Here is a 12,257-nt window from a genome sequence, read left to right as displayed (position 1 = left end):
ACATCACAATAGCTGTGTTCAATGACTTTGATCGAACTTGCTCGGGGTTGGTTGTACTAGCTCGTATTTTTTGTCAACAAATAACTGTCAAAGCTACTTCGAGCAACTCCAAGCTGCTTTCTCAATGAACGCTCTTTTTACTCTTTTTACTAATTTACCGGAATTCCACGTGAAAAAAAATTCGCGCACTTAACAATCCGTATCGCTTCGGAATTTTGCTTTTTTTCTCAATGTTTACGTTTTTAAACGTCAAAAACACGAGCTACTGCGAGCTGGTTGAACTAGCTCGGACTCTAGCTTCCAACCTGTTTCGAGCGACTCGGAGTTGGTTGGACTCGGCTCAATGAACACAAACCCGAGCGACTCGAAGTAGGTTGGAGTGGCTCAATGAACACCAAAAGCTGACTCGCAAGTGGTTGCAATCAAGTTCGAGCAGCTCGTTGAACACAGCTAATATAAACAAGTTGAAATCGTTAAACTGGTAAAAATTCTTAATTGAATGTAACTTTCAATTCCTAATCATTTCAGTATTCCCATCACTAGAAGATGCCTTCGCAACCGCAACCAATTAAAAATGAATCCATCAACCTCGATGTTCACGGATGTAGATTGTGTTTGAGCGAAGAATCACTAGATCATGTATTCAAGGAGGATCATCTTCGAGAGTGGATAATGGATTTGCTCTCAATTGAGGTGATAGTGAACGATCGAAAGTAAAAAATTCATAACGCGAACTGAAACATGTTATTTTTCACAGATATCTAACGACGATGGCATGAGCCATGTTATCTGCGCCATCTGTCGAATACGGTTGTCCGAATTCCATCAGTTCCGGATACGCTGCCAGGAAGTGCAAGAAGTATTGAAAGCCATACGTCAAGATAAACCTGTTGGGGTGAAAAATGCTCATGTTAAACCGGAACCGGACGAAAGCTTCGTTTCTTTGATGGAACGAAAGAAGCCAGGATTGGTATCTTCAAATACAAGTGTAGATACGGATAACGGGTATTCAGAAACAGAAGAAGATCCGCTATGTTTTGAATCATTTGCGAAACTAGACGAAGCGAGTGATACGAGCCTTCATAACGAAGAAATGGAAATTGATCCCATTGGCGCAGAAGATAGTATAGATGTGGAAGAAGCTAAGGTTGAAACATGGTTAGACAACGATTCCGAACTGTCCAACGAGCATACAAAAGAATATGTTGTTCATACACAGAAGTCGAAGCAAGTTTCCGATCCAAAGAAGGAGGATACTGGTTCAGTAAATAAAGTTAAAGAAATTCCGCCATCAAGAGGTATAGCTCACCATAGCAAAGATGTGGACCAATCTACAGACTTTAAGTGCCTCATTTGCGAAATGGAATTTTCCAAACGGTAAGCATTACCGTAAAGCTCATAACAACATGCGATAATCTAAACTCGCACTCGTCAAGCGATAGAATGTGTCTGAAGCATTAGAGAAATGAACACAATTTAGCTCAAACTGCGTCTTCTGAAGAATCGTGATTTATTTTTCATTTAAGTATGATAAGCGTCTCTGTATTGCTGAAGACTGATGAGCCGATGTTAACATATGTTGCCTTTAATCAAAGGTACAAATTTATTCTTGAAAATGTTCAAAGCACCCTCTATATACATATTTTATTAAAGTTTTAAAAATAATTGAAGCACATTAAACCTATAGAATGCAATTGCTTCCAAAGTCATGACTGTGGCAAAATATTTTATGGTGACCTTGAAAAAATAAGTTCTCTAAGGTCTCATCCATCCTCTGAATCAAATAAACTTATTTTTCTAAGTGTAAAGTATGCGACAATAAAAGACATTTCATGACTCTTAGAGATCAAAAAATAAAACAAAAACTGTCCTGCAGGGCGTACAATACCTTAAGAAAAAAAAAATAACGCTTATGAGTGCTAAATTCACGTTCTTTAAATTTTCGCATTATTTTATGGGCCAAAACTGCAACTATGCGTAATAGTGTTTTACAGAATAAACTCGCATATCTACTCTATGAATCGTTAGAATGGTATAATAACTGAAGATTTTTTAAGAAATTGTATATGTTTTTGATAGAACAGATATGTATGCATAGGCTTCATTTCTATTCGAACTAAATTACTGTTTTCCTTGTAGGGAAGAACAGATGAGACATTTTCGAACAAAGCTGCATCTGAACAACATGAAACAGAAACGCAGAAGCCATGACGGACCAAAATCAAGTGATAAAAACGATGCTGATGACGAAGGATACGTATGTTTGGTTTGCAAACGCTCTTTCAGAAGAAAGTGCCAATTGGAAAATCACATGCCAGTTCACGAGGAAAAGGAAGACGATCAACGATCTCATAACTCGGAAGATGTAGAATCCAGCGTATCGGACAGCAGTGATGGTTTTTCTGACTCAGATCAAGAAGATGACAGTGAACAAGAATTTCATTGTGATATGTGCGACAATGTGTTTTCGGAAAGGTCAAAATTGATCAGCCACAGCAGGAGATATCATAAAACGAAACGCCTCAATGAGTTCTCGGTTGATACACACAAGGCAGATGGAAGCAAACCTAAGAAGACGAATTCCTCACCTTCATTGGCAGTTACTGATCAGCCAGCTAACGTCGAAGAAAATGTTGATGAAGATCAACAACTAGAGTGCGATGTATGTCATAAAACGTATCCAACTAGAAAAGTAATGCTACGTCACAAAAGGATAGTGCATGGACCCAAAAAACATCAGTGTAAGATGTGTAATGTACAGTACACAACACGGTAAGTTGCTGAAGCATGTTTCAGTGCTTCTTATTATAGCTATAAATTCTTTTTTGATCTTTCGTGCCACGTGCCTTCGATTTGTCGTTGGACCTGTTGGCGGAAGTAAAAATTCATTGGCAGTGACGGAAGTATAATCTAGTCTAGTTATCTGTCCAAAAATGAGCGAATTTGGTAAAATTTTTAAGGTAAGCGGTTTTTTGGACTGTTCTACCGGAATACCTTCCCGAAACACCAAACTTACTTTCAAAATTATTCGAAAATACCATTAGCCTTTTGCTAACACAATAGTTTATCACTTAGCTGAAGACGTTAGGGTGTTTGGATTGCTTCTTCATTATGTTTTAACATTATTAGAATAAAATCTCAAATAGAGCTAACTGGTAACCAATTAATTTTGAAAAAATCTTGTTTATTTTTGTATCCCATTCAACTATCAATATCATCTGAGTATTACGAACATATCGTTCATACATCATTTTTATGTAAGCATTAATTTTCAGTGCAAAATAATCAAAAGTATATAAGGTTACATATTTTTATGTATAAGTTTCTATTTGTTTTTCCTTTCTTATTTTTATTATTTTTTTTTTTGCCGTAGGCAGGTTCATCTCCGCATTCTATTTGTATGTACAGGTTTCTGACTAAAAATTTCAGGCGAGTTTTGGGCAGAACTTTAAGCAAGATTTTTGGACAATTGTCGTAGAATCTGAGAATCCAATACGGATCGAAACTTAGTAACACTGTGCTTTTTTATCTAAAAATCTGACTAAAAGGCCGAAGCTTCTCAGAAATATATCCAACAGTTGTATGCAAAAATCACATACAATCTAATCTGAAATTATGATTAAAAATTCAGTACAATGCACAAAGAATCCTGAGCCTGAAGTATTGGAGAATTTTTCAACATTGAGTGAAAACAGGCAAGCCAGAATATTGGCTTTAATTTGTAACAAGAGCAATATTTCTATTTCTGTAAAATAGAGTATCATATTATATATATATATATATATATATATATATATATATATATATATATATATATATATATATATATATATATATATATATATATATATATATATATATATATATATATATATATATATATATATATATATATATATATATATATATATATATATATATATATATATATATATATATATATATATATATATATATATATATAGTATATTAGGGTTAACAGGTATAATACGCCCCCTTAAGGAAAACCTACTACTACTAGTTTTTGATGTCATGTCATCATTTTTTCGCAAATATTTAAAATATGTAATCATATTTACGTGTTAAAGAAACCTCAATCCCTTGAAAATGAAGTGGGGCGTATTGCCCGGTTGGGGCGCATTGTACCGATTTACCCTACATCCATTTTACAACAATAATCCGCACAAAACGTAATGATATTCACTCGACAGAAATCCCATTTCAAGAAGCAACGGTTTAAATGACGTAATTCTACATCACTGATGTTTTGCTGTGCAATGACAGAAATTTGATACAACCAGGGACGAAAAAAATCATGCTCACTTTACTCAATTCACTGACATTTATGTCACCATCAAAGTAACCGCACCACCACCAATATGATTGTACCAATCACGGTAGACACAACAAGGTAGGCTATTCCCACGTGTAAACAACGATTTTCCATCAAAACATGTGTCGTCATTCCTATCGACAAGCATGAGGCCTTGAAGATAGTAAAGGAGTGCAGGCCTTGCTTTCTTTTTCACTCGTTCGAGTTTGCGATAGGAATGACGTCACTGCCAAATGTTATTTTCCGGACTATAATATCTTGCTTCTTTTTACCGTGGTACCAATGAAGATGGCACAAAAATAGATGAAGAAAACAAACAACGATGCCCGTATCTCATTGGTGTTTTTGATTATCAGAACCAGAAGAGTGTCAGTTTCAGAGAATTGATTATCAATGAGGTTCATATTAATTAAAAAATATGCTGCTATACAGGTAATGAACAATCCGATGCACGGAATCAATGATATTGGCGCGTCTTCAGTGTGCTTCGTGCAAATAATACAACTTCCCGAAGCGGAATGTAAAAAAGTCAAGCTAGTTCGAATGAAAATCATTTTTGGTTTCCGATTATCACAAAGCGGTTGAGTATCAGCAGGTTAAAAGGAAACTGACAATCCTGCAACAAGCGTTTTGCCAACCTTTGTTGTATTGTCGAGGTGAGGAAAAAAACAAATAAAAATTAAAGAAGATGCTATCCAGCAAGCGTCAATATAGACGAGGGTAGATTGAGTATTTTCATCCCTGGATTCAACAATAAGAAAAACGAAAACAAACTCTTAGTAAAATTCAAAGAAAGCGTTTGTTGAACAATAACAGATGAATGATGAACTTGTCCAGAGCAAAAAGTAATTGCAATAAAGAAATGATAATCACAGATTTTGATGTGAAAGAAGGATGAAATTACAGTCAACTTTCGTTCGTTGCACTTACCCAGTCAACATTTTGGTTGGTATAACTTTTGTTATACATCATTCTATATGAATCAATTCAATCGTATAGAATGCACGAAAAGGCTATATACCTACCAAAGTGGAGGCTATATGCGTACTTGGCACGACTTTTTCGGACTTTCTGCGATCAAATATACGATGCCACAAAATTTGGATGGAAATAAAAAAAAAGATTCCAGCGAGTCTCGAACGCGGGACCTCTGGATCAGGAATCAGACACCTAACCACTGTACTACCAAGGGTTGCATATCTGATGGGTGATTATTTGCCAATTTTAATGCATGTTTCATGTACAGCAACACATACTTTGTTGTTCTTTGAGGCCCATCGTCAGCAGTTAGACAAAGTTTGGATGGCAATTTTTGCTAAAGGTATTGCGATTTCATACGATGCTTTCTGGATTGATATATGATCTGTCAGTTTATATAACATAACGCGATTCTATGTTGCACTATTTACGACATGTTTTGTTGTCAACACAGATTGTCGTTTATGAATCGTAGTGGGGATTTATATACAACTTGTATTGACATTGATAACGCTTAATATGGCATCTTATGTGATTCTGATTTTGGACGCATGAATATGTGATTTTGGATGCACATTCTTATACGATACGTGGTTCACTGGGTAACCTATAGCACACCTATAGGCTTTCACTAATTGGGCTGAGTTTTTGTCTGTCAAATTATTGAATACAATAGAAAATCAGGGCTACCAACATTAATAAATCGAGCTTCATGTGAAAAAGCGATGTTTGTCTTCGTTATAAGTGGTTTATAGCACACCTAACGGGAGCCCAATCAACACGAAGCCCACTTAAAGATAGTGCAACGAACGAAATTCGACTGCACTGCTTTTTATTTATTTTTTTATTTTTTTCTAAATTCTGAATTCGACTTTTCATCTTTCTGATGATGCACTGAAAAAAAAAAAAGCAATTTCACAACAAATTCATTGAGCTTCTTTATCATATAATCTTAAATTTTTTGGATGTTTCTCGATGAAACCAAAGACAAACAGACGAAAGTTTCAACATAAAGTTTTATCATGGTCCTTGAGGTATTTATGAAAAAGTTTTACAAAACTTACACCGGAATTTGAAAAAAATCTTTTATCCTGCTTTTTACGAGCGATAATGGTTGCCATAAACAGGCTCATTTTCTGGTAGGGACTGGTGGATACACGGGGCTATCTTTCCATAGAAAAATTTTCAAAGTGCTTCGTAATCAGCTAATTTAAAACGCCTCGCGAGAAGGCCTATTGGACGGACCCAAGCTAAACGTCATATCGTTTGATCCCTACCAGAAAGCGAGCCTGTTTGCGGCGGGCCATTAGCGCTTGCGCTCAGAAACACGGGTAGTTGCAGAACTACTAAATTTTTGTAATTTATGACTATTTTCTATCTGTCTCTCGTTCATACTACAGGGAATTTTATTCCTATTTGTCAATTGTTAAATGACAGTTAGTGTAAAAATTCACAGCAGAATGAAAGAGAGGCAGATAGAAAATAGTCATTAATGCACGAGCATAAATGACCGTACAATTCGTAGTTGCTACTCCATGATTGACCAGAGCAATCGAAGTTGCACAGGGATTTAGTCAATAGAAAATAATCATCAACGCATAAACTTTAGTAATTGGGTCCTAAAATGTTTAATGAAATCTTGTTTTTATTTAATGACACGAAAGAGCATGTTACTGCAACTACTTTAGCAATTTTTCCCGCTCAAACAACGGCTATATCATGTTTAAACTTTTATTTAAAAATTGGGACCATAAATGAACCTTGACACTTGTGATCATGTTTGACGTTCTCTTAATCGACAAAAACACCACAGGGCTTTCAGTTTTAACACCGGGGTTGTTCCTATCTGACATTTTGGAAGGGACACGGAAAGCAAAATACACCCAAAATTTAAGTTTAAGCCAAGGAATGTGACAAAATCTAAAAAAATGTTTTTTGGACTTAAACAAACGAAAAACAATAAAAGCGTTTAGCACTAAAATTGGTACAGGTCTTTAGGACCCTATTCTGTGACTATTTTTATTTCTGGGTGTGCTAAAAAGCTAGATATAGGGTAACGGTTGTGGACCCTTCAAGGAAGGGATTTTTCAATTAATTATTTGGACAGCGTAATCAAATCAATGAACATACCAACATACATAGTATAAAAGTTCCTCTGTGAGATAAAAATGCCCACATGGTCATTCATAGTTCAAAATACGTGGAAAATGATTGTAAAACACTGTTTTACTTTATTGGCTGGTACGCTGATCATGAGTACTGTGCAAAAGGATAGGACAAGAAACGATCAAGGAATGATTCCGCTACCGAAATTACTTGAACTGTACGCTGCTGAGAAGTAGAGCTGATTTCATAAAGTCGGTAACGCCTGCCGTACAAATCAAAGGGAGCTGTCACTTTTCCAAACGGAAAAATGTGCCGCTCAATTTTTTCGCAAGTAAAAGTGACATTTCGCTCATACTACATCAGCTGTCAATATTACTTTGGTATAAAAGAAAAATTTTACTTGAGTGCTTTACGTTTCAGGTCCGTACTTGGCTTATATGTTCAAAATACATATGGGACCCTCAAAGTATATATTTTGGTCGCCGACATTTACATTCGATTTGAGACAAAGCCTATAAAGTACTGATTGTTCAATATGTTTGCGCATAGTCTAGTCTAATCAAACAATTAAAAATGGAAAACTGATAGAATTTTATGGCTATAACTCAGAAACTTCAACAATGTTTTTACATTCGAAATATTTTTGATGGCTTAAACTTCTGTGTGTAACGTGGTGTAACGGTTGCATGGATGAACCGATTTAATGTAGATGAAAAAATCGAATTTAGTACTATACCATTTAATTCCACTAGAGTTAGTGGAATTAAATGGTATAGTACTAAGTTCGGTTTTTTCATCTACTTATAGGTATTCTACTAAACAGCTCGAAGATTTATTATCGATTTAATGTTATTATTTTCAGTAAAAGAAACTACATAGAGGCCCAAATTATATTGGTTATCCTTATGCATCCCTCCAAGGGCGCTATGCTGGCGAACAGGTTTCGCTATCATTGCGTTTGAACCTTTAGATATAGGGCAAGTGACTTGAAGGTGAAGGCCCAAACGCAATGGTAGTGGAATCAATTTGTCAGCACGAACTATAACATGTTTGTCGACTTAGTGTTGGTTCACTATCATTCGCTGACAGCTGCTCGAGATGGTGTGAGTCATTCTGACCGAACCTGTTCCGTTTCTGTTCCACTATCATAGCGTTAAGGCCTTTAGTTGAAAGTAGTTTTCTTCGAATTGGTTTTCGTTTTATAAAAAAAATCTTCTCTGTTTGACCATAACGTTATGAGTACTAAACCGATTCCAAATCGTTTTACATGCACTTGAAACGCATTTTGTTGCTTCATTACTATGTACACATTACACATGTATATGACAGGTATGCATCGAAGCCAAACCTCGAATTTTCAAGAGCACAACTCTAGAAAACCAGACAACCGTTTGTGTTGAAAATTTAACATACTGGTCACTCGTTTTCAGCACTAGGTTTGGCTTCGATGAATCTTCACTTTTAAAATTCTTGTAAAAGAGTTATACAACAAAAAAAAATTCAAAAACATGATCTTTTGATAAAAAATCAAAATTCTTTGAATTGTTTTATTTTTGACCAGAAATTGAATTGTTACTATTTAACTGAAGTTGTTTAGAACAATAAATCGGACTCTATTATGTCATGTTGTTAACTTCTTCAACACATGTAGGGTAACCAATATATGTTGGACCCCCTGGGCCTTTTTTCCTGCAAATTTCCCAGTTTAAATCGAAAGACCAACTCAATTCGCATGCCATTTGGAAAGATAGGACTATTTCGCACTAGCATCAACCGTTTGCGGATAGAAAACGTGTTTATTTTATCTGAAATTAATTTAATTTAATCGAATCATCGATTCATCCATGCAACCGTTACAAAACGTTACACACAGAAATTGAAGCCGTCAGAATTTTTTTAAATGTGTTTTTGTTTTCAAATTTCTGAACTAAAAGCGTACACTGAGGATGCTATACGTTGCTATCGGTTTTCCATTCTCAATCGATTGATTAGACTATGGGCAAGCATATAGGCCTATTCACATGACGTTCCAAAACAGCTGATCGGGAAGCTCTTTGATAGTTCTTCTATGAAAATGACAGCCTCGTGTATACACCGGTCCTCCACCGATGTAAACAAATGCATAGACGGACCTGTCACATGAAAAGGCCTATTATACAACCAGTGTTGCCAAACGATAAAAAATTCCGGGTGTCCAAAATATATAATTTGAGGGTCCAAAATGTATTGGGATCCTACATGACCGTATGGGCATTTTTAAAAATTGGGCTGGATTCACAAGAAATTGTTTGGCTGGTTGAATTAATTGAACTCTATAATAATAATTTATAACTATCTTTCTTTTACAGGGCATTAATGAGGCAACATCTGTACACCAAAAAGCATTTGAACAATTTGAAACAAAAACGTGAAAACGTGTCACCTAAAAATGGAACCGTTGAAAGTAATGAAATTGATTCAAGCCAACAGAAGGATAAAGTCGTTTCCGATCAAACCGACAATACCAACACTGGAACAATTGACCAGAAAAGAGATGATTCCAGCTTGATGAAAGATGACATCAATTTCGACGTTTATAAGTCGCGTAGGCTGCATAGAGGAAGCTCCGTTGAACAAGGACAATGTGACGTGTGTCACAAAGTGTTCCCAACCAAATATAGCCTATCCAATCACAAGAAGTATCATAAACCAAAAAAATTTGTATGTCATGTTTGTGAAAAACCCTGTCATAACGCGTAAGTAGTTTTGCAGTCAGGAACAATATATTGAAATGTTCAAAATTACATCGATTTCAGAGCGGTTCTGAAGAAGCACATTGTAACGCACGAACCGATCGCTCAACGTCAACAAGCAAATCCACCGATAGATCCCGGCAGCATCCCTCGACCATACAAGTGCGATATATGCAAGACAGCGTACAAAACGAATAGCACACTTTGGCAACACAATAAGCTAAAGCACGCCCCGAAAATCCATGAATGTGATATGTGTGGTAAAAAGTTTGGAACAAGGTATCGCACAAATCCCGTTTCCAATCCAATTTTTGTTAATTTGGACTTCTTGTTTTAATTTTAGTGATATGCTTAATCGGCATATAAGGATGCACAACGCACGTGGTCACACCAAGGAAGATTTTCTGTCATTGAAGATGCTGATGCGCCCAGAAGACACATCTACGAAACAGAACGATGGGAACGAAAAATCGGACGAAGAAGTTAGTGAGGATGAAAACGCTTACAATCACCGCAGTAGTGATAACGTCCACAAGAGTTCTAAGGCGTCTTCAGAACTACCTTTTCAGTGCGATGTGTGCCATGAATCATTCCCCACCAGAGTTCTTCTTTATCGTCACAAAAGAAATCTTCACAAGCTCAAGAGATTCAAGTGCAGTGTTTGTGACAAGCACTTTGCCTATCGGTTTGTATTTCGCACAGACACAAACAGATGTAACACTTCAATACGTAAATTTGGCGAGTGTTCCGTCTGTTTGTCTGTATATTTTCAATTGAACAGCATAAAATTGTGCTTACATCCTTACGTCTTCACAGCAAACAGAGGAGAATGCATATGCGAGTTCACGACTCCGGTTCAAAGTCTTCCAATGATTTTGAGTGTGCAGAATGCCATAAGATATACGCATCGTGGAAGTCATTGTTTGCGCACGTAAGCAATGGACATGTTAAAAGGAAAAAACTCAGTGAGGAGCGAACAATCGCTTGCCCAAAATGCGACAAAATGTTCCAAACCGTGCATCAGAGGGATCTGCACATGAGAACTGTTCATCTACCGGAGAAACATAGATGTACTGTTTGCGACAAACTATTTACCGTACGGTACGAGGAAGCATATCCGTTCAGACAGTGGAAAGCTTGCTAATTATAAACTCTAATTTTTTTCAGGGTTCAACTTTGGCAGCATATGAAAACTCAACATGGTGGAAGTTCATCCAGCAATTCCGAATCAGATGATTCCGATGGAAGTTTGGAACCATCGGTTCAGAAATATATCAGCAAAGACAAACCCGATAGCGAAACGTGTCAAGCGGCAAGTAGGAAACAGCCTCGAAGAAACGCGAAACTGAAGAATGTTGAAAGCAATTGCGAACTATCACAATAGCGATGCTTTTCGTTAGCGGATCGTGAGTATAACGATCCATAAGGCACCTGTAAACGGCAATCCACGTTACACTTCTTTTGTGATGTTGCTATGTATGTACCCTTGCTCGAGTCTTGCTCTACTCAACAGTTAGGTAAAATTTGATCAATCCTATGCCAACACACCGCTGTATGAAGGGCCGACAAAGGGAGGCAGACCCGCAAGCATACACACTTACGCGAAACCCACAGAATAAACAGAGAATCTCCGTCCAACTGTATGATCCTACAGACTAAAAATTGAAATTTGTAGTATTCGGTACCACGGGTACATATTTTGTTTATGGACTTATCCATCGGTGAATTGAGTTCACTCGGCCCATGGTTTTCGACACTTGAGCGGGCCCGGAACATGGTGGGAAGCATTCAAGTCAATCTAGCGGGTTATGTATTCTATCATCCTAATTCGACAAAATTAAATCCGGGCTACCGGTCTCATAAATCTAATACAATTGTTATTATAACGAATACGTCTATGAATATCGTTGTTATTAATAAAAATATTTTAAAAGATAATAATTGTTTATTCACATCGAAGTCCCAACGGAAGATGGCACGAAGACAACAATATGATGAACACGACCGTATGACACTACCCCGAACGCCACTACTCCGAATGCCGCTACCTCAAACGCCATTACCCTGAATGAGTCATTAACCCGAACGCCACTACCCCGAATGGGTCA

At 36.7% G+C, this 12,257-nt stretch overlaps 1 protein-coding gene across 1 annotated transcript; it reads left to right on the top strand.

Annotated features, from left to right (window-relative positions):
* The first annotated feature begins 283 nt into the window (after positions 1–283).
* Positions 284–11,581, top strand: LOC110677093 (zinc finger protein 184-like). Its single transcript, XM_021847764.1, has 9 exons — positions 284–481; positions 544–693; positions 758–1,377; positions 2,140–2,772; positions 9,766–10,152; positions 10,213–10,428; positions 10,493–10,834; positions 10,966–11,250; positions 11,317–11,581. The coding sequence occupies exons 2-9, from the start codon at positions 547–549 to the stop codon at positions 11,531–11,533; spliced, it is 2,847 nt and encodes a 948-aa protein (XP_021703456.1). The 5' UTR covers positions 284–481; positions 544–546; the 3' UTR covers positions 11,534–11,581.
* Positions 11,582–12,257: the final 676 nt, after the last annotated feature.

This window comes from Aedes aegypti, chromosome 2 (assembly GCF_002204515.2).
Source record: "Aedes aegypti strain LVP_AGWG chromosome 2, AaegL5.0 Primary Assembly, whole genome shotgun sequence".
Taxonomy (NCBI): domain Eukaryota; kingdom Metazoa; phylum Arthropoda; class Insecta; order Diptera; family Culicidae; genus Aedes; species Aedes aegypti.
This window is presented reverse-complemented; position numbering and strand designations above follow the sequence as displayed.